We start from the raw sequence: 22,823 nt of genomic DNA on the forward strand, positions 1-22,823 counted from the left end.
TGTCCTTAATGACGGAAGCAGCACATAGGTCGCCAAAACAGTTAGAGGGTTTTAAACAAGCAATTATGTTTATTACTTCGTCCTCAGTAATAGGGGAGAAGTGGAAGAGTGGGCAGTCAGGGGGAAGATGGCTATGCGGTCGTCAGGATGGTACTTAGGCGTGAGACAGGCTTTTTTTATTCTATTTTAGCTTGCAGGATTACTATTTTATTTGAGAGTGCTTGTTGGATATTATTACACCAAGTTTTGTCCTTGATGCAGTCCTCAGTGGGGACTTCCAGTTCTCGTAAGATAGAGAAGAGCTCTTGTGCCAGATTTGGCGTTGTGTATTTTGTGTTAAAGATGGGCTTCATCAATGGTCTCAGATTCTCGATGGTAATATTACGTTTGTTTCTGGCTAAGGTTTTCGGAACCTCAGTTGTGTGATCCTTTTTTTGTGTGAATTTAGGAATTGTGAAGGTGATAAGGTGGTGGTCTGACCAGGCACATGGTGTAATGCCAATCACCGAAATGTTACAGTTGGCTTCGGCAAGCCAGTCTAATGTTCTGCCTTTAGTATGTGTGGGTTTGTTAATGTGTTGTATCAAACCTAGTTGCGTAATAGTGTCCTTGTTTAAAGATGCATTTTCATCATTAGGGTCCTGTAGGCTGAGGTTAAAATCGCCTAGTAATGTGATTTGTGAGCCTGGTTTCGTGTTGGCTGTTATTAAGTGGGAGATGTCCTCCTCAAAAGAGGCAATAGCCCTTGGTGGTCTGTAGATCAAGTGAAAGAGTATTGTTTGAGATCTGGATAATGGGAGTTTGAACGAAAGTAGTTCAGCAGAAGATAGGTCTATATTTTTAACTTCTCTGATATTTAAGTTCGTTTTTGTAATAACTGCTATTCCTCCCCCTGTTGCTCTGTCTGTTCTGGTAATGGTGTAGTATTCGGGTAGAGCGATAGCGAGAGAGGGCCCAGCAGCAGGATGTAGCCAGGTTTCAGTTACTGCAAGGAAGTCTAGTTTGTTTGATATGATCACATCTGAAATGTCAGGTGAGTGAGCGACTAAGGAGCCTGCGTTGATAAGGGCTCCTTTGATAGTAGTGGTGGCCGAGTCTGCTAATAGCTCAGGCGGTTGTGTGTGTAGTGTATTAGGACAAAGGTTATTGAGTTTGCCCGAGTGGGGGAGTTTACTTTCCCTGCGTTGTGACACAGTGGTTCTGGCTAATGTATGTTTAGCGGAGATACGCAAGCTTAGTCAGGTATTTATTGAGAGCAGGGGGCAGGCCATGTCGAGATTCCGAATGTTGGGTGGGGTTGTACAGGAACCAAGTTTAGCATTTCTCAAGTATGTGGGGTTGGGTACGAGAGATGTGGGAGGGGAGGCAAATTTGGCAATCCATCCTCTCGATGATAGCAGTGGTTGCGAGAGGGTGGTCGTACCTATAGTAGAGGTGGGTAGTATGTTGTTCCAGGTGTTAGGAAGGAGGTTGGAGGGTGCTACATTATGGAATAGTGGGAGGATGGTGGCCATAGTGAGTGTCACATGTTTCAGCGAGTCCATACTGTTAAGAGGTACTGGATCAGGATTGACTGAAGAGGTATATGCTGGTTCAGATAGGCACACAGTCTATAGTGGTAAGCTAATTCAGATATGCACGCAGTCTATAGGGGTAATTGGTAAGCTAACGGTCTATAGTGGTAAGCTAATTCAAATAGGCACACAGTCTATAGTGGTAAGCTAATTCAAATAGGCACACAGTCTATAGTGGTAGGCTAGAATCAGGGCAAGCACATAAACAGTTATGTTGAGACTGAATCAAGGTGGGCATTGGACTATGGTAGTAGGTTTGCGAGTGTACGCCCAACAACATCAGGTACTTGCATATGACTGGAATACAGTAACTTAGTGCTCGATCAAGCAATGCAAACATGTTGCTATGTACATATTATATGTGTAGAAGAAGCTTAGCAGCCTTATATAATACACAATATTACATGTTTTAATGCGTTATTGGGGTCTAGGCATACTGTTTTTGTCTGCGGTGATCATCATGAAGGTTACTTTCTAGGTGTGTGGAATCAGTCACTTTTGGTGTAGGGGCAAAGTACATGAATGATTGAATGAATGGGTATTAACACGCCCAGACGCGAACAGGGGCAAACAGGGCCTCTGTGTGGCCTTCGTGGATGGCTGCTGGCGAGACCGTGTACCGGCGGAAGATTTCAAATATTAATGCCGGGAACGAGGTACAGCCTCGTTATGGTGCCGCAATGCGCCCGACATGCGGGGGTCGGGCACAGCATCAAGACAGGGTCAGGCAGGCCGTTTTGAGCTTTGCAGCTTCATGCACATCGTGTGCTTGGTGGGCCTTCTGGCGTGGGGAGGGCTCCTGCCCTCTTCCCTGAGGACACGTATAATGCCAGCGAAGCACTGCCAAGTGGTCTCATATTGTGGAGAGTTGGCAGGGGCCGCTGGCATACACAGGATGCCTCAGATTGGCTTTCTCTCTCTTAGAAGTCACAGTGGCCGCACACAGCTGTGAAAAGGGATACCTTCTGGAGATTCATTTTGCGGAGTCACCGCCTTTCAAGAGCTCTTGATTGGGATGTCAGCGTGCAGGAACGGAGGACTCCCTGTTTCCAAAGGAGTTCCTGGTGGGTAGATGCAATATTGCTTGCCCCTCATCTCTGCCTAAGGCTGGTTGGCGGCTCGTAGACTGCAGTTGAGAATCTCATTAACCTTAATGCACTGTACCCTGGAAGCAATGGGCAGCGTTAAAGGGGAATGTGCACAGTAGTAAGCACTTGCAGCCGACACCTAAACCTAGTAAGTCCAAAGATACTGCATGTTTGAATACATATGGCGCACAATCCTAAATATTTAATTCTGAGGCTGAAGCTAGGCACAAATAGATTTGTGATTAAAACAATCATGTATGTTGTTTTATGTTTTAAGCATTTGCAGTGTGCATACCCATACCCTATGTATCTGGGCGAAGGTGGAATTCCGTGAAGTTTCTCGTGAGCGAGGGAGTTGGAGTTTAACAAAAAACAGGCACATTCTCTCGAAAGGTCTCTAGAAACTCCGTCATGCATACCTCAAATGGGACGTTGCTCCACAACTTAGGTCAGGTTATGCAGAATCATCCGTCATCCCTAGAGCGGGGCTGACCAGTAAATTGCTGCATACAGACCTAAGGTTCCTGGATGGTGGATACCAATTCAGAAGTTAATCAAGATAAGGGGGTACTAGGTCATGCCTACATTTAGAAAAAACAGCATAGAATTTTAAAATTAATTCTTCAATGGGCTGGGAGCCAGTGTAGTTCCCGACGGGACCTGAAAGGCAAGACTCGCCACTGCGTTATGAATCTAGTAACTCAATAAGCCACAATACAGGGCACTACCGTAGTCGAAGTAGGAATTTACCAACTACATAAGGCAGGTCATCATTAGGGATGAAAGAAAGGACTTGTTCCATTAGCCAACTTCGATAAAAGGTCACTCTAGAGACTGCCTTTATCCGACATGACTGCGAGAGATCAGATGTCCATGATTTCTAACCTTGGGAGCATTTGAAGTGGTGAGGTCAAAGAGATGGGGGAGGGTGGGAATGCGCTTGGGGTACTTGAGCTTATGTCTCGAGCCTAATAGAAGGACCCCAGTCTTGGCTGGATGGAGTTGCAAACCGTTCCAGGTCAAACATTCATGGACCTTGAAAAGGCCTTCCACAGAGGGGGAAAACGAAAATGTGAATATCGTCTGCATAAGAGTGGTATAGCAAGTGAAACTTCAGAAGAATATTCATCATGGGCTGCATATAGATGTTGAATAAAAGGGGGGTGGGGCAATGGAGAACCCAGAGGGACACCACAGTATAGCTTGGTTGGCTCTGACGCATTAGGGCCCATGTTCACTATTTGGGCTTGCACGGAAAGAAAGCTTTTAAACCAACTGAGAGTATAAATCGGTCTTGCCTGTTGAGCTTTTCAGCAGTGATAATGGAATGGTGCCGTTCAGTGTTGAACGTAGCCAATCGGTACATCCTAATTAACAAGGAAAGATGACCTTCTGCATTGGCAAGAATATCAACCTGGACAACTATTAGAGCAGACTATGTCGTGCTTGGGGAAGAAGCCTGATGGAAAGAGGTTTATGATTTTATTCTGTTCGATAAAATCCTGTGGTTGTAAAGTAATACTTTTCTTCAGGACTTTTGCTATCAAGGCACAGTTGGCAATGGTCCCAAGGTTGTTCATTAATGAGTGTCCAGTATAGATGTCAAGAGAGGAGGGATTTAGAGTTTCCTTTAAGGAGTGGGCACTTTGCCGGGCATTAAAGAAAGGTTGACTACTTGGGTGACCATCTTGGATAAACGTGGTGGCAAATCCCAAGCTACAGTGGCTGACATCCAAGCTAAGTTGTGTCGTTTTGAGTTTTTGAAAGCTAAAACCACTCAGTCAGATTTTGTTTTGCAGGGCACAAGGCTCCACGACTGATGAACCTGTACAGCCTTCTGGCGGGGATACAGCAGCGCTGCTGCCAGAAGAGGAAAGTTAAACTTTTTTTTTTTAATGAAAAGGGCATTACATTTTTTGGACCAGCTTGCGAGAGGATTCAGGGGCACCTGAAAACAATGAATTTGAGTACAATTTCTCATTATGGTGAAATATTTTTGCGACTTGTTGGCTGGTGGAATTTGTTCTTGGCTGTATGAAGATTTGGATATATCCAAGAGGAAGGCATTTACGTGTGGATCACCACATTTTTTCTGATTTTCTGGCCTGTTTTTTAAGGCCAACAAAGTGGGGGAGAACCAAGGTTTAGAGACCTATTTAGCTTAAATGTAAGCACTTAGTTTACCAGGAGCCCTTGTTCAGTGATTCTTTAAGTAAAAAGAACTTCGGCTTGTGCCTTGCCTGTATTGCATATTTACACAGATAGCAACTCTGTTAACATGCCGAAAATACGGGCATTGGTGAAAACAAACTAATTTAGATGGCTAGGGAAATCCACCTCCCATCAATTGCAAAAGGCAAACCAGTCTGAGAAGATTAATGAGCAGGTAGGGACAGCTTTGGGGTCCCATCGCCACAATGGCTCCCCAGACTAAAGGTGCTGAAAGCAAGTGTTATGGATGGCCCAAAAATTAGATAACCTCTTACAGTTTGTTCTCTCTGGACGTTGAGGATTCCACCATGTGGACAAATCAACACAGTGGAAGGAAGTGCATCATTACAGAACTACCTACAGATGTCACCCGGATGAGGGATGAACTGAAGGCAGCTGCGACTTAGAGCTGCGACTTGGGAGGTATGTTAATGAAGGAATGATATCAGAGTTGTCTGCCTTACATATTGTACACCTAGGAAAACATTTGACCAATAACTGCAAGAAAGATGCCCTGCCAAGAGCCACTTGCGAACAAGGTGTACTCAGATTTAATTATTTTCAACCATCCTTCAGCCCCGCAGTGCAGAATGCTAGATGAAGAGCCCCAAATAAAGTTGTGACTACAGCAGCACACAATCCAATACACTTGCATGGAGGCACAACAAATGTTTTCACAGACCTCGATCGGGCGGAATAAATTTCTCTGATCTAGGACCCTTGGGAAATCTATTTCACACCGCTTTGAAATATAAGAAATTGAAGATTGGCTCTGCAGCCTTGCCTTACGTTTCCTTCGTAGTTGTGGTGATAAACCGCTGTGGCCTTTCCCTCCATTTTACCTTTAGTGTATGCGACCCACAGAGTTAGGGTATTCAGAGATGCAACAAAAGGAGGTTGAACTTCACAACTCTCTGTGCATTAGCTATTAACTGTGATGCGGGTTTGCTTATTATTTGCTAGTTTGGTTGGGTAGCCAGCTTGGCACACGATCATAAAGATAATGTGTAGGGGATACAAAAACTCTACAACATTAGTTTTGATGATGCAAGGCGAGTATGCAACAGTCTTCAGTCTCTGGTGCAAATCATGACTGAGTTTCAATGTCATTAAAGACCAGAGAAAGGGTATGCACGTCTACATGACAAGGTTAATATATTACAAGAGAAGCACCTTCCAAAAAATTCCAACATACTTTTGGCTGCTGCCTGGTGGTCTGTAAAGGTATTATTCCTCCTGTTTGTTTTTATTTGCAGAACAGGGATGTCAATTTCGATCAGAAATGACTTACAATAACAATTACAGATGGCTGAAGTACTCCCACAAAGGGTGCCTGTACAATAACAAAGATAGGAGGGAGTAGTGAGCCAGTTTATGAGGGTGTAAAAGAATCGGACATATACCAGTGACAAAACAAAATGTATACAGAAGAACAGGTGTCTTAAAAAGGTAACATTATCCCCTCAGCGACACCAGAGAGCCAACATCTCCACAGACGGAGCCGCAGCTCTACGCAACGAGAATCTCAGCCAGATTGCCCAGACCAACATGGCAATCAAGGTAAGCCTTGTGAGGCTTCCACGGTCCGTGAAGGAGGAGCGTTATGAAATATCTGCCGACCTCACTCCAGCTCTTTAAATATCGCTTATGATGAGATAGTCAGCTCTGAATCTGTGCCCAATCTCTCTGATGCCCCTGCTGCAGTCGTGCTATCATCATTGCCTAACGTGCACATACGGCGCAGCAATTTGAAAATTGCGCTTTTCAAGATGCCATGCAAGATGCCAGACTTTCCGCATTGCCTCTGAGGGCACGCCGACTTCCTTGCCTGATCAGGGTGCCATAAGGATTGGTTCAGACTCGCCTCAAAAGGACCAATAGGGAGCCGGCAGGTGAACGCCGGCCCCCACCAAAGACCCTGCCTGAATATATCCCCTCAGCGACACCAGAGAGCCAACATCTCCGCAGACGGAGCCGCAGCTCTACGCAACGAGAATCCCAGTCCGATTGCCCAGACCGACATGGCAATCAAGGTAAGCCTTGTGAGGCTTCCACGGTCCGTGAAGGAGGAGCGTTATGAAATATCTGCTGACCTCACTCCAGCTCTTTAAATATCGCTTATGATGAGATAGTCAGCTCTGAATCTGTGCCCAATCTCTCTGATGCCCCCTGCTACAGCCGTGCTATCATCAGTGCCTAACGTGCACATACGGCACGGCAATTTGAAAATTGCGCTTTTCAAGATGGCGGACTTTCCGCATTGCCTCGGAGGGCACTCCTGACTTCCTTGCCTGATCAGGGTGCCATTAGGATTGGTCCAGACTCGCCTCAAAAGGACCAATAGGGAGCCGGCAGGTGAACGCCGCCCCCCCCCCCAAAGACCCACACACAGACCCCTGTTAGTGCCCGTTTGTGCCGCTGTGCTGCGTGTGGCTCGACTCTTTGCCCTTGGATCTGCAGCCCTACCACTCCCCTGGTCCCTCTATAAGCAAACATCCAGCGTTGCCTGAACACGCTGCCCTCTTGAGCAAAACGTCTGAGCAAGGTACTGTAAGACCAATCCCAATCAGATACCGGCAACAACTCGCTGTACCCATTCCAAAAATGAATTATTTTTATGACTTAAATACGCTCCGGTGTCTCTGGTTATTCAGACACCTATGCAACTTCGTGTACAGCTTCCCTTGTATGCCTCGTGCCAGAGCCCACACACCATTGACTCCCACAAACGCTAAACCAGCTATACCAGCTTTATGAGGGCATCAAGATAGCTTGCTCTGCACGGTGTAATCTGTGTACTGTTATCACACTCACGCCTTTGCTCCCAGCTCTCATGTTGCACTCAGCTGCCCTGACTTTTGTCTGTTATACCCGATAGTCGTATTGTACACTTAGCTGCCTTCTGACTGTTCGATTTCCGTCATATTGTATTTGACTACTGCACTGCTTCTTGCTGCCATTTGAATGTTGGATCTAGCACCTAGCTACCCTGCCATTTGAATATCGCATTTAGCTCCTAGCTACCCTGCCATTTGAATGTTGTATCTAGCACCTAGTTACCCTGCCATTTGAATATCGCATTTAGCTCCTAGCTACCCTGCCATTTGAATGTTGTATCTAGCACCTAGCTACCCTGCCTTAGGATTGTCGAATTTAGCACCCAGCTACCCTGCCATTCAATTGATTCACCCCTCTCTCACCAAACAGAATGTTCCTACCAGGCATCTTCTCAGTACTGCCGAGAGTAATTATCTACCTCATCCACTCAACCAGTTTCCCCAAGATTCACTCATAGCCTTGCCTCTACAGGTACCATCCCCCTCCCACTATGCATTATGTCTACCCCCTACCATCTACACCCTCTCCCATTTTGCCCCACCTCTCTACACCTTGCAGTCCTTCCGTCAGAAATGCCAGATTACGTGCCAGACTACCCAAACTATATGAGCCACGTGCCAGGGACTCCACCCAGACTAACCGGACCCCTCCCTCTATGCACACAAGCACTCCCACCAACTGTCCAAGGGATAGATCCAAGCATAACTTAACCAATACCATGACCAAAGCTCAAAACGTATACCGCAGCCACCCTACCCACCTGCACTAAAATTATCGCCCCACCCATAAAAGGCGCCTTAATCAATGTGCGTTCCGTAGTAGCCCATGCCACAGATATAGCAGACCTCATTCTAGCAGAAGAACTAGATTTTCTATCCATCACTGAGTCTTGGCTCCATGCAGCCACTGGCCCAGCCCTCTCACTAGCAATCCCCAATGACTATATCATCCTCTGAGCGGACAGAACAGAATCCAGAGGCGGAGGCCTCACCATAATAGCCAAAACTCACCTCAACATTAGACTTGACAACACTAACAACCTTCCCTCGTGTGAATCACTCACTGCCAAGCGGCCTACTGCCAACTCCCAAACCATCACCATTCACCTACTTTACAGACAGTTGTAAGGGAGGATTGGTCCAAAAGACCTCCCTTGCCTACATCCCCTCCCCAGGTGAGGGCCATGACTCATCGGGCGTCCCCTCCTTACCACCAGGGCCCAGGTGGTGGATGGCTCACCTGCTGAAGACATTGCCCAAACGTATTGAATTTAGCTAGGCCCAGAAACCATTTTGTCTAATAAAGATGGTGTGAGCTCGGCGCACTGTAGCGCGGCCCCCACCTTTGGAGAGTTTCAATTATCCCTGTGGCCGCAGCTCCCTGGCAGATCCGCTGTGAGCCCGTTCCCACGAACGAGACGGACATGAGCCAGTGTAAGATACCAACACTGTAACATTTCACCTTCCGCAGTGTATCGCTACTCCCAGCATGACAGCATGACCCGGCCAGCAGAGCCTGGGTGGAAAGAGAACTGAAAAATGGTCCTTTAATAAAAGCAAAAGTTCCCAAATACTAATGCCAAAACTACTTGCAATACGTGTATTTTCTCCACAAACCCCTTTGATTAGAAAATGTGTAAAACGTACAGATATGGCAGAATATATGTTCACATGGCATAAGCAATGAAGCACCCCCACCACTGCAGTTGTGTGCAAATAATAAAAGTGTCCCGGGGGGTTATTTGTTATGTGCCTCATTGAAAAGCTTACACCCCACGGTCCCGCGCCACAACCGAACTATTGCTGCTAGAGTGCAAAGAAAGACAAATGCAACCATACTGAGGGCTCATGTGAAGGACACGCGAGAATGCACCCTCCATGTGTGTAAGTCCAAGCCCCTTATGTGCCACTACCGTCATGTACGGTGGCAAGTCATTTCCTATGTGCTCCACCAACCTCACTACTACCTCACTAACTGCAAATGTATATGCATATAACGCAATGTTGTAGTTGTTAAAACATAGTGTACAAATAATGTGCTCGAACTGGCTAAATTTGAGAGGCATTAGCAATGTTAAGATGCAAGCTTTGAAATGACTCAATTAGTATTGTATGTTATTTGAATGTTTATGATGCTTTCACCGCAAATCGGCAACACCCGAGGAAGATGCCTTTGTGAGTTTATGCAAGGCCATTCCCCCTCCCACCCAGTGGAGCCTGCCAGACGAGAGGGCTGAGGCCCGCGCGGCACTGCTCCACCTCCCCCAACTAGGCTGGAGCCGCTTCAAAGATTTGTAGGCCCCTCTGCAGCACCCAAGGCCACGGCCCGCCACCTGCATTATTTACAGCCCAGTAGTAAACCTCCGCCTGAATACACAAATCCAAAGGCGCCCTCTCTTAAACCCCACAACCCACCGGATCACCTTAGGTTTATGGCCCCTGTAAAATGAGGACACCCAATACTATGGCAACATACAGCAGCACATTCATAATGACTTCTAACAAGACAAAAAGACATGTACCGCCTGTCCCATGCCCTGAGACCTAGCCGCACGACCTATGGTACCCGGTCAACAGGACACTGGTAACCATGTACTGATGAATCGACATCAAACCCCTCTCAAGGTGCATTCCTCCTGTGTTGCATTAACCTGTAGAATAACCTATTGAAAGATTTACTAAAGAAGATAATACTGCAATAACTGAATGACTGCGGTGTGCATGGCCTAGGGCAAATAAGTCAGGAAAAGACATTCATCTCTGACACTGGCCACAGTGGCACAACGACACCGCCCGGATGAACCCAGCAGACCTGCCAGGCCCAGCCCAACCCACGAGGCTGACCAGTGACGTCCACCAGCCAAGGCCAACCACATCGCAGCAGCACCTATAGCTAGTCGTCGCCACCCAATCCCATTGAACTTGTGCCCCCTATAGAATGTAGGTTCTGATGACGTTTTTTGTAAATATATACGCCTGTCTTTGCTATTGTCAGACAGAGCGCTCTCGGAGTTTGCAGAGTTCTTTGCATGCCCTATTCTGATTGATAAACTCCCATTTACGCTCACCCGCACTTTGCCTTGGCCTTATTCCCATCCTGGGAGAGTCCTTCATTGTCTCTCATTGCGGGGAGGATCGTGCTGGTTGGGGACGCTTGCCTTCACCTTGTGTGAATCACTCACTGCCAAGCGGCCTACTGCCAACTCCCAAACCATCACCATTCACCTACTTTACAGACCTCCTGGACCGCTAGGCTCCTTCGAGGAAGACCTCACTACTATCCTCACCAACAACCTAAAAAACACCTCACAGAGCCTTATTCTAGGAGACTTCAACCTAGGCTTCAAAGACCCCAAAGACCTCCAGGCCACTATCATTAATAATACCCTGTGAGAATTAGGCTTCACCCAAAGAGTGTCCACCCCCACACACAAAGGGAGAACCCTCGACCGGATAGCAGATCACAACTGTGTGGCCTCCATCACTGCCAGTTCCCCTCAACCATGGTCTGACCACCACCTCCTCACTTGCAACCTCGAAGCCTCAAGCCCTATCACCAACAACTTACTAGCCACAGCTATCCCCACGAGAAATAAGAAAAGCATTACGGCGGAAAAACATATCCCCCTCATTCTCCCCACTCCAAACCAACTCAGCTGCCACCAATCCTCACCATCTCGTAGAAGGCTACAACAAAATCATGCTCACAGCCCTAGACTCTATTGGTCCGCTAAAACTAAGAAAAACCAAACCAAAAAAAAACTGAACACCTGGTTCTCTACCCACCTAAAATCCCTCAGATTAGAGAAACGCAAAAAGGAACAAGCCTGGAGACAATCTCCGACAGACAGTAACAAGCTGATCCTCAATAACCCCCATATACAAAAAAGAAATAACCACTAAAGAAGAATCATACAACCTGAGAATATCACAAGCAAAATCCAGCACCAAAGAACTATTTACCATCATTAAAGATCTGGAAACACCCATCCTAGTCCCAGATACATGTGTGAAAGACAAACAATGGTGTACTAGCGTCCAAAACGCCCTCTCCAACAAAGTCACAGGCCTACAAACCAAAATCAATAACAAAAAAGAATCTCCAACTAACCTCACCAACTCCACCAACACTCCCCCACATTCCGCACCCCAGAATCCCACATCCAACCCTCTCACCCGCTTTAGCTTCTCCAAAGTCTCCACATTAGATGTGGAAAAAACCATCCTGAGTCTCAAACCGTCAAATTTCCAAGGCGACCCCTGCCCGTCACAAATGATTAAAGATGCGGCAAGAGACCTTTCACCGTTCAATACCAAACTATTAAGGCCTCCTTCTCCTCAGGCATCATCCCCAAAAATCTAAAAGAATCCTGGATCCTCCCCCTACTCAAAAAAAAACCTCCCCCGACCCCTCTACACCTACTAACTACAGACCCATTACCACCATACCCTTCCTCCTCAAAATATTAGATAAGACTGCTTATCTACAAATTCAAAAATACCTTGAACTGAACCATCTCCTGGGAATCCGACAATCTGGCTTCAGACTCCAACATGGGATAGAGACAGCTCTCATCGATCTTAAGGCTCAAATTGACACCCTAAGAAACAATGGGAAAACTGCTTTACTGCTCCTGTTAGACATCTCTGCAGCATTTGATCTAGTAGATCACAAAATTCTCTGCAACCACCTGGACTCGGCTGCCCACTTCTCTCAAGAAGCCATTAATTGGATTGAGTCATTCTTGAGCAACAGATCTATGCGTGTTTTCTCTACCTCAGCATCAGCTGACCCCATCACCTCCGGAGTCCCGCAGGAATCATGCGTCCCCCCCACACTGTACAACATGTTCACAAAGCCCCTTTTTGATGATCTTGACAGTCTGGGTATCACCTACACTAATTACGCTGATGATACCCAGATCCTCATCCCGTTGACGGGAGATTACAACAAGGATTTGGCCTTGGTGAACAGGGTGTACCTCATCATCCAGGCATGGATGGCCTCCCACAGTCTATGCCTGAATGATGACAAGACGGAACTCATCATTCTCGGATCCACCACAAACTTAAACAAATTGGATTACAACTACTGCAGTTTCCTCATAGACGGCAATTCTATCAAGGTAGCCAAGGAGGTGAAAACCCTCTGTATCTACCTAGACTCCACCCTCTCCTTCCACAAACAGGTTAGCTCCATGGCCTCCTCTACAGCCTACACCTGTAAGCTTATAAGAGTAGCCAAACCCTTCCTATCTACCCAGAGCTGCGTTACCCTTGCCAGAGCCCTTGTACTTTCAAAACTAGACGACTACTGTAACGCCCTTTACGTTGGAGCCAACAAATATGTTACAAATAAAATCCAGACATTGCAAAACAATGCTCTCAGAGCAGCGCTTTGCATCCCCAAAAGACAACATATTTCCAACCTCAGGAGAGCCCATAACTGGCTCACTACCACCGACAGAATCATGCTCAAAGTAGCTTCCCTAACTCACAAATGCCTCAACAATGCAGTCCCTCAGAACAACAAGACACACCCAGTACAGGCCCTCCAGAACTGCCAATGCTAACCTGCTCACAGTTCCTAAGTTCAAACGAATCAAAACAGGCGGCAACAGCTTCCAGGCGAAAGCAGCCCAACACTGGAACTCTCTGCCACCCTCCTTAAGGTCACCTCAATCCTACCCCCACTTTAGACGTAATTACATTCTATGGATAAATAATGACAGATAATGTACCATCCTCTTGTGAAGTGTGTAAATATGTATATCTGTAAATTGTCCTCATCGCATATATTGCAATTGCTACTACTCATGTACACACTGTAATTACTGTACAGCAATGTAACCAAGCTGAGAATAACCTTGCTGCTCCTGCGCCCTTATACCTTCGGGTCCGGCGCGCAATATAAATGAATAAACATAAACAAACATTAACCTAAGGGTGCAAGTGCTTCAAACTAAAGAGGAGTACTCATTTAATATTCAGAATTACATTATTAAACTTCTCTGGAGGTAGTGGTGGGGTCAAGTAGGAAGGAAAGGGCAGAGGGAGATCCCTCTTTAGCAAATAACAGAGCTTTAAACCAAGCTTTGAAGAACTCTACAGTTGGGCTGTCTTTTATTCTTTTGGGCAGCTGTTTCCAGTGGGGCTATTAGGGAGAAAGAGCGGAAGTGAGAGGGGGCACTTGGAGGGTATGGGATGGTGAGGTTGAGTGCAGAGGAGGATCGGAGGAACACGATGGTGAGTAAATAGATACAATAAGACATCTACTGAGGAGCAAGACCATTGATAGCTTTGTAGACTAGAAGAAGGAACTTGAAAAAAGGACAGTTGGGCATGGCTAGCCAACCAGCAGGTTTTCGGCAGGTAGAAGGGATGGGATTGCGGGTTCTGGGTAGGTGGTGCGCCTAGCAAAATGGAGGATTTCGTCTAGGGGGAGAAAGGCGTAGAGAGGAAGGTCAATGGGTAGGCTTGAGCAAAAGTCCAGTTCGCTAAGCGCAATAATGAAGATTAGAGTTTTATAGAGTGGTTAGTAACAAAAGGACACATTTTTGTAATGCCGAGGGGGTTAATACGAGCAGCAGAGGCAGTGGTAGTGAGGAATTCAATGCATATCAATGCATCATTCAATGCACTTATTAGGGTATAATATTTATTGCAATGATCCTTGACACTTGTTTCGCAACATTATAATAAGAATCCCTTGTACACATATTTCATGAAAAGTACATACACATGTGATGTCATCAGTGATGTCATCAATGACATTTGTGATGTCATCTTTGATGTCCTGGGTATTAGTCTTAGCAGTGCACGGTGGTGGCGCGAGTTATGGTTGCTTAGCTTACCATAACTGGCGAATTTCAAGGGTTTTTTGGTTTTACTTGGAACCATAACGTCCCTTTGACAAAGTTTTTTCATTGAATTTCATAGGTTTTTATTAGTGCAACTTAACCATAACGTCCCTGTAACCTTTTTTTTAACTAAATTTTAAAGGTTTTTATTAGTGCAACGTCACCATAACATCCTTTTCAATAGATGAAGACCACTAACATTTTATGTCCTCAAAGTGGGAACGCCGGGTGGTAAAAAAAACAAAAAGATTTTCCTTCCTACACCGGGACGCCTGTGGCGTCCCGGTGTAGGAAGGAAAATCTTTTACCAAGATGGCCACCATGGAAAGGGAAGGCAGGGTGTATAAAGAACACAACAGGGGAGACACATGGGCATGAGCGGGGGGTGAGAGGGACCAAGGTACAAATGGGGCATGAGCAGGGGGTGGGGGGGGAAAAGGAAGGAAACACTGGGCATGAGCAGCGGGTGGGGAGGAACACGAGGGAGACACGGGGCATGAGCGGGGGGTACAGGGCACACAGGACATGAGCGGGGGTGGTGGGGAAAGGAGAGCGACACGGGGCATGAGCGGGGGATAGGGGGAACATGAGACAGACACGGGGCATGAGCAGGGGTGGGGGGGGACAACAGACAGGGCATGAGCAGGGGGAGGGGAGAACAGACACGGGGCATGAGCGGGGGGTGGGGAGCAACAGGAGACAGATACTGGGCATGAGCGGGGGTGGGGAGGACAGGAGACAGACACGGGGCATGAGCGGGGGGGACAGGACACAGACACGGGGCATGAGCAGGGGGGAAACAGGAGACAGACACGGGGCATGAGCGGGGGGGAACAGGAGACAGACACGGGGCATGAGCGGGAGGTGGGGAGAACAGGACACAGACACGGGGCATGAGCGGGGGGTGGGCGGGAGGGAGAGAGAGAGACACACAGGGCATGAGCGGGGGGTGGGCGGGAGGGAGAGAGACACACACACAGGGCATGAGCGGGGGGTGGGCGGGAGGGAGAGAGACACAAGGGGCATGAGCGGGGGGTGGGCGGGAGGGAGAGAGACACAAGGGGCATGAGCGGGGGTGGGGCGTGAGGGAGAGAGACACACAGCGTTCGTGTGCAGGCGGCATATCCCGCTCCTCGGCCCTCCGCTGGCCACTGTGTGCCGATGGCGTGAGCGGGGGGCTGGAGGAACAGGGGAGACAAGAAGGACACACGGGGCATGAGCAGGGGTGGGAGGAACAGGAGACAGACAAGACTTACTGTGCAGGCGGCGAGGAACAAAGATGGCGGGCGTCTCTGAAGCCAGGCGCACTGCACGCTTTCACCGCATCCAATGAGAGAGCACGTCAGATGTCTGCAGACATCACGCAAGCTGCTTGCCCAATCACCGTCCTGTCCGCAGAGCGAACAGGGAAGTGTGTCCGCGAAGCGAACACAGATATTTCTAATTTTTTTCACTTACATTTTTGTCATTTATTTAAAAACTACTGGGGACGGATTTACACCAAATAAAGCAAAGCACGCTTTCGGGACCAAGCCTCCGCTCCTGCCGCAAATTTGGTGTAAATCCGTCCAGCGGTTTGGGCTGTAGACACAAGCAAAAAAAATTCCCCATTAGGTCTATGGGGAAAAAAAAAGTTTTTGGGACCCCCCCCTATAACTTTGCCCCCCCTGGACGAATCCTCACCAAACTTTGCACAAAAAAAAAAATCAGAGTGACCCAAATACTTTTTTTGCAAAGTTTGGTGAGGATTCGTCCAGGGAGAGCGAAGTTATAAGCCGCCCAAAAAGTGCTCTTCCTATGGAAACACCAACTTAACCATAACTACATGGCCACTACCGTGGCCATGAGATAGATATTATATATACATACATACATATTCACACACACACACACACACACACACACACAAACTGCAGTGGCAGAGCATTTTAACTATACTTGAACACAAAATACTGTGGGCGGCTGATTGACCCATCAACTGAAATAAATACTGAGGAGTCCAATCCGAGCTCCCTCTAAATCTGCACTATGTGTGATATAGCCCACTAAAATTAAGTTGAATGAGGATCCAACATCCCATTGAGCGTGATTTTTACTGTACAGTTCATGACGCAATATTTTGCATTGACTACAGTGTGACCTCCAGTTCACCCTTTAGGGATATAATGGATTGCTCCATCCTCCACCAGACCTTATCTCACCACTCCCCTTTAGCGGTCATGATACAAATGTCTACGCAAACTCAAAGGAGTCTAATATTTAAAAAGGATACTCTGTCCGATAAAGCCTTTAAGCAAGCCACTGAAGAAAATATAACATTTTGAAACCAATAAAGGCTTCGCATCAGATGATGTGATTTTATGTAATGTATTCAAAGGGTTCATCAGGGGCATGTGTATATTAAGATTAAATTAGGTACTGAAAGAGGAGATCAGAACCACTGTGATCCAAATATATATTTTAAAAAATTCAATGCAAGATGCCAGGATTAAGGGCCCAACATTATTGGGAAATCTACAAAAAACAACATAAATATAGGGAAGAGGCATCTAGGGAAATGAAATTCCTAGGCAGCCTGCAGGCTTGCTAGATAATATGGGGAAAGTAATGAGCCAGACAGGATACTTGCATGGGCAATCAAAAATTAACAAGAACAAATCAATATTGGAGGAAGCCATTAATGAGGCCAGGGAAATATGCAGAAAAACAAATAGTCATGCTTTTCAGTCCTAATAACAGCTAACGTACTCAATCCCAATGTACCTAGGAAGGCCTTTCCGGATCATTTAGATAGTCACCTTGGTATATCTTGATGTGGATCTACTTAATACACTGCTCACTAATGAAGAGATTTAAATAGTAATAATTTCCCTCCCATGCATCAAAGCCTCAAGCATCAACGCCCTTACGGCTAAACTATAAAGAGTTTGCAGATATACTTTCCCCATAACTCCTGCCTTTGTAGGTAGCCTCCTTAAATTTGAGTGTGTACGCCGACACCATGCATACAACCCTTCTAACTATTCTTCTCAAACTGGGTAAAGCCTGGGAAAAGCTGGCGTGTTACCGACCCTTGTAACTGAACAACATTGATAACAAAAACATCAGCCAATGTACTTTTGTTGAGATTACTGCCCCATATGTCAAAACTGGTCCAGAAAGATCAGGCTGGATTAATTCCAGAAAAATCAATGCAGAGCAATATCTGAAGCTGGTTTTCCATTTTAGACAGTGTGCAAGCCGAGTCTCACTGGCCAATGAAGAGTCATCAGATGACACCTGAGGAACAAGGCTTCTGTGGTGACTTCCCGATCGGGTGCTTAGCAGGACAGGGCCCCAGTTTAAACTAGTCACCTAGCTCTGGTAATGCCCACCAGAAACACTGTGGAGAGTCCAAAATACTAAGTGGACATCCCCCAGGGACGTAAAGGGCAGAAATTGTAAGGCTCTAAAGTGAAGGAGAGATCCAAGGGAGGGAGACTGAAGATCAGCAGCAATAGCCCCCAGGAAATTGAAAGCATGGGTGGCTTCCCATTGTAGAGTTTCCCATAGAGTAGGTACTGAAGGAATTGGCGCATGCTCATCCCTTGAGGAGGGTGTGTGGACCTAGATGTAGGGAGACATTCCTTCAAGAGGAGGTCCTGGAGCTCCGTCCTGGAAGGTACAAGCAAGTGGGCGAGTCTGGTGTTGAGGAAGTGCCACAGTCTGTGGGTGTAGATGCGCAAGGCCTGTCTTCTGGTTCTATCCTTTTTGCACAAGCCGAGTTAAAGTCTGCACATATCCTTACTTCTGTTGGATCATAGGCCACCTGAGATGCTGAGTTTCTCAGTGAGGTAGCTTGGGAACTTGAGTGCGATGGTCTTGAAGATGATGCGGCAGGATTGGAAGGGGATACATACTTGCAGCAGGAGCCAGTGCAGTTTGAGGAGGCTTGCAGTGATGGGGTTGCATTTGCAGAGTCCTTTGAGTAGTGACTGCAGCCATGTAGGAAACATCTCAGGGGTACCAGGGTGGCTGCCATAAGGCCTTTCAGATGGCCACTGCCACCATCCAGGTGGGAGAGTATTAAGGCTTGGACAGTAGATCTGAAGTGGTTGGCTGGGATGAAGGGCTTAGTTTTCCACACAGGGGAAACTTGGTATGAGGCCATTTGGTGTCTGGACCAAGTAAAACGCAAGAGTTAAGTTGGTAAGTAAAACGTATAACGTGATACCATGGTCTTGCAGCTAAAAAGTGTGGAAGAATGGGGTTGGCACAAAGATGAAAGCTTCTCATTCTTAACACTATTCCGTCATAATGTTTTATTTAGTGTTACCACTGCTTCAGATGATTAACAGCAAAACTGGGGTGGAGCATAAAGTATTTAAACAAACGGCAGGCCATTTACATGCAGAAAAATATAACTGCATTATATTTGTCAGCTGAATAAAACTACTCACTTCCAATAAACTGTGACAAGTCTTGACCCATTCTCTAGAGATTTGTCACTCCGGACCAAACCAACGTTCGGCCTTCCTCATTGGCTCGCTGGCCTAAAGCCACTTCTAGCAGTATTACAAATATCCCCTCTGAAAGTTATTTACATTGACCAGAAGGTACACTCGTTCTTTGTCCAAAAACAGGCATTTTTTTATTGCGGCCGTCCAAGACGGGATTTCGATCCAATGCATTTTAATGAGAACCTGCAGTTGGACCAGCCTTTCAACGTTAAAAGGAGACTGGCATTTTAAAACATGAAGACCTTTGGCGACCGTAAACACAGTAGCAATAGAAATATCCTACCACAATTCAACTAACAGTTGCTGAAGGCGTGCAGCTATCTGCACACTTGGCAACCACAACGGCTCCCAGGTACACAGTAGTTTATTTTAAAGTCCAAAAAACCTATACAAAACTTTACTTCTGGTCTACCTGCCCAGGGGAAATTATGTTTATGAAATCTCGTTGTCGCAGACAACAAAGAACTTGTCCTCGGAGTGTCACTATTGGAATTTCACACCCATGAGCCACTTGCCTCCTGTAGGCCATTCCCTACTTTTGGAGCCCCTCGCCCTTGATTTCTACTCCCACTTAAAGTACAGTAAAACTTAGGCAACTGGTGTCATGCAAAGCATAATCAAGCATCCTGTTGAATTTAGCAGGTGCACAGCGAAGTTCACACAACCTGTGAGAGTAGGAAATAAGAGGCAATAGGCTTTCAAAGTAAGTGGGCATGGTGAGGTCGATGTATGCAGGGCTGATAGCAATGCAGTGGTGCCATGTACAAATATCTGAAAGAGTTTTGGGGGTATTGATGTAGGAAGGCATGGTGCGAGGCTCTGATGGTGAAAGTCAGTGATATGGGTTTGGAGTATTTGTATTTATTGTGTTTCATATAGCGCCTTTGTCCAAAGTGCTTTAGATAGGACAAGCAATATAATGAATCAGAGTGCCTTACAATTTCAAAGGTTGGCAGTGAAACTGAAGCAACAAAACATTTTCAGGATAGGATAATAAGGATTGACAAGTGGTAGCAGGGCAGGGGGAGGGGCAGGATTATGTGTGGGAAAATAGGTACGTCTTGAGGCTCCTTCACAAAGTGGCGATAGAAGATGCAGTGCATATGTGTGGCCTTACTATAGAGCGATGGTAAGGCAGAATGCTGGCAACGATGAATATGGTGATCTATTTTTGTGATAAAACCTGGGTTGTGATAAAATAAGGCAGAATGGGGCCAAGAGGGCATTGCCGGTACCTCATGCTCCCTGATGTTATTGGAGGTTACGAAAATGCCGATGCCGATGGGAATGAAGATGAGGCCGATGACGAAGAAGGCAGGCAGCACAGTGCCGGCAGTGAGAATAGGCTGCCAGGCGGGGAGTCGCTGCTGCTTGAAAGCCGTGTTGTCAGGCTTCTTGCTTTTGATTGCCGTTCCGGGCCCGACCCCCGAGTGATGCCCACCACCATCCTCCTCCTTGGCGTTGTAGTTCATGGTCGGACTGTTCAAATTCGGCGCAGAGGTTCGTGATCTCTTTCCAGCTCTTCCGGGTTTCTTAATCTAACTGCTGGAAAAAGTCTACTCCTCTTGGCAACCAGCTGGTACACACCTCTACGGATGTGACGACAAAATTCACGTCAAAATGCTAACAACTTCGAAAAATGTGGTTGGTACACAGAGTTCTACCACGGGTTGGTTTTGTCGCAACTTCCGGCGGGCTGCTTGTGTTTACAAAGTGATCAGCTGACGTGCTGCGGTAGACAGCAGCGCAAAGATAGAGGGCTGTAGGGAGAAAGCACCGCAATGCGATGAAGGGTGCTGTCTAGTCTGAAGTGGAGGAAGGACTACTAAGGTCCGCTCATTTCGCGCACTGAAACAGTGGCCATCTTGTAGTGGTATTGTTTCTTCTGTGTTTTAAATATACATTTTTTTTTGCCAAGGACCTTGCACTGATTCATGTGTGATTCATTGTCAACACCCTCACTAGCGTTAATCTTAGATTAAAAAAACACTGAACATGAAAGATCAAACACGCTCTAGAAATGAATTGCATGGTAAAAGATCCAAGCAAATGCATGTGATTTCAAGTTAATATGAGTGGATATGTGTATGTGTATTTGTGTGTAGGTGTGTATCCGTGTGTTCTGTGTTTACATTTCTTTTTATCTGTCTTTCTTTGTCTTTTGGGCTTTAATACATTTACAATGTATTATGATAGTTGTGTTTTGAAGTTGGTAGGCAGCAGTATAGTTTTGATTTTCCTATTGTTCCTTTTTTGAGTTCTAGGATTTGTTAAATTGTTCACATGCTTAATGCATAGCTCTCAACTCACCTGCTTTTGGCGGGTGTCACCCGCCTTGAAAGCTGATGAATCACCCGGCAAGCCGCTCCTACGCCCATTCACTTCTATGGGCCTCTCACCCCCAAAAAGAAAATTGGGTGTTTTCACCCGCCTTGGTGACAAAAAAGGTTGGGAGCTATGTTAACTACTGTACTAAAGTAAATAAGGGCGCCTATCTATGCCCTGAAAAGCCCAGGTGGGCGTAGTTAAATAAAGAGAACAAAATTTCAGGGTGTGAGGTCACACCAAAACAACTGGTTGCACATGGAAGTGTGATAAAAGCCAAACACGGCTCATGTCATGATTTAATGCATTTAATTATCATAAAGTTCGTGTTGACACAGTGTGGGGATAGAGTACCCAGAGATATGTCAAAACAACATACAATACAAGTAGGTATAATCCAGCGTGATGAACTGGATTCATATGGATAACATACAAGTTCTGCTAAAATCTGAAAACCCTATTGGATTGTGCAGGTACAAAAGAGAACACAAGAAACAAATCCAATGAACATATATCAGTAAACAGAGCAATGCTTGAGTTGTGCATTGAACATATGGAATGATCGTCGACACAGGGTGTTTCGGCCAAAGGATGAGCTGTGGAATGCAGTTCTATGTACAGGCCTTCTTCAGGATGTGAAATGGAATGTGTCCGGGTCCCAGGGTCTCTATCTATAATTCACAAAGGCAGTGTTATAAGTAAGGGGGTGACCTCAGAAATGAATGATTATATACTTAATAAGGCTCAAAAATAGATGCTGAATAATTGTAACAAAAAACTCCATGGGGATACGGAGTATGGGTCTTACCTAAGACTTATCCAGTGCTAGGGTAAGATGTAACATCCATCTTAGTGCGGATGGCACGCTGGCATATCACTGACCAAAGTGGAGAACAGGTGACATATCGCTCTCTGGGTCTGTTAACTCAAATAAATTGTTTAAATGGATCATTGACCTGTTTATTTGATGCTCACATGAGAGAGAAGTACTTGTAGGGTTTTGCGCAGACCCAGAAGCCGCCTTCAGCAATTATCACGCGGGAGCCGGGGCTTGATGTAACCTGCTTTTATTCTTACACAGCAGTAACTGCCGGAACCCCCTTTCCCCCCTCCCTAACCCCAACATCATTTCCTTTCTACCCCGGGAAGGACCGCAACGGCGGTCCGCCCACATAACGATGTGGGCTGGCAATGCCAATGCGGGGATGACCTGACATCTCCCCTCTTTTTAAAGTACCATGTCCTCACCTCTTCTCACTCCATCTCTTCGATAAGTCTGTGAGGTTTCACCCGACTCCTCTGTGGTCTCCTCGCGCTGTGAGGGGTCACCCAGGTCTCGGGGTAGTTTGCCTGGTTGTTTTCACCCTCGGAGACCTCGCTGTCCCCCAGGTAAGGTTTGTCTCGTTGCCTTTCCTCCAAGCTCAATGTG

The 22,823-nt window shown here is 46.4% G+C and overlaps 1 protein-coding gene across 1 annotated transcript in view; it reads right to left on the reverse strand.

The window, feature by feature from the left end:
* Positions 1-20,844, reverse strand: part of TMEM30A (transmembrane protein 30A) — a 284,456-nt gene extending 263,612 nt beyond the window's left edge. Inside the window, exon 1 of the mRNA XM_069606265.1 lies at positions 20,305-20,844. Coding sequence (XP_069462366.1) covers positions 20,305-20,541 — 237 coding nt within the window. The 5' untranslated portion in view covers positions 20,542-20,844. The remainder of the gene's footprint in view (positions 1-20,304) is intronic.
* Positions 20,845-22,823: the final 1,979 nt, after the last annotated feature.

Source organism: Ambystoma mexicanum, chromosome 4p, assembly GCF_040938575.1.
Source record: "Ambystoma mexicanum isolate Mex_15411 chromosome 4p, UKY_AmexF1_1, whole genome shotgun sequence".
Lineage (NCBI taxonomy): Eukaryota > Metazoa > Chordata > Amphibia > Caudata > Ambystomatidae > Ambystoma > Ambystoma mexicanum.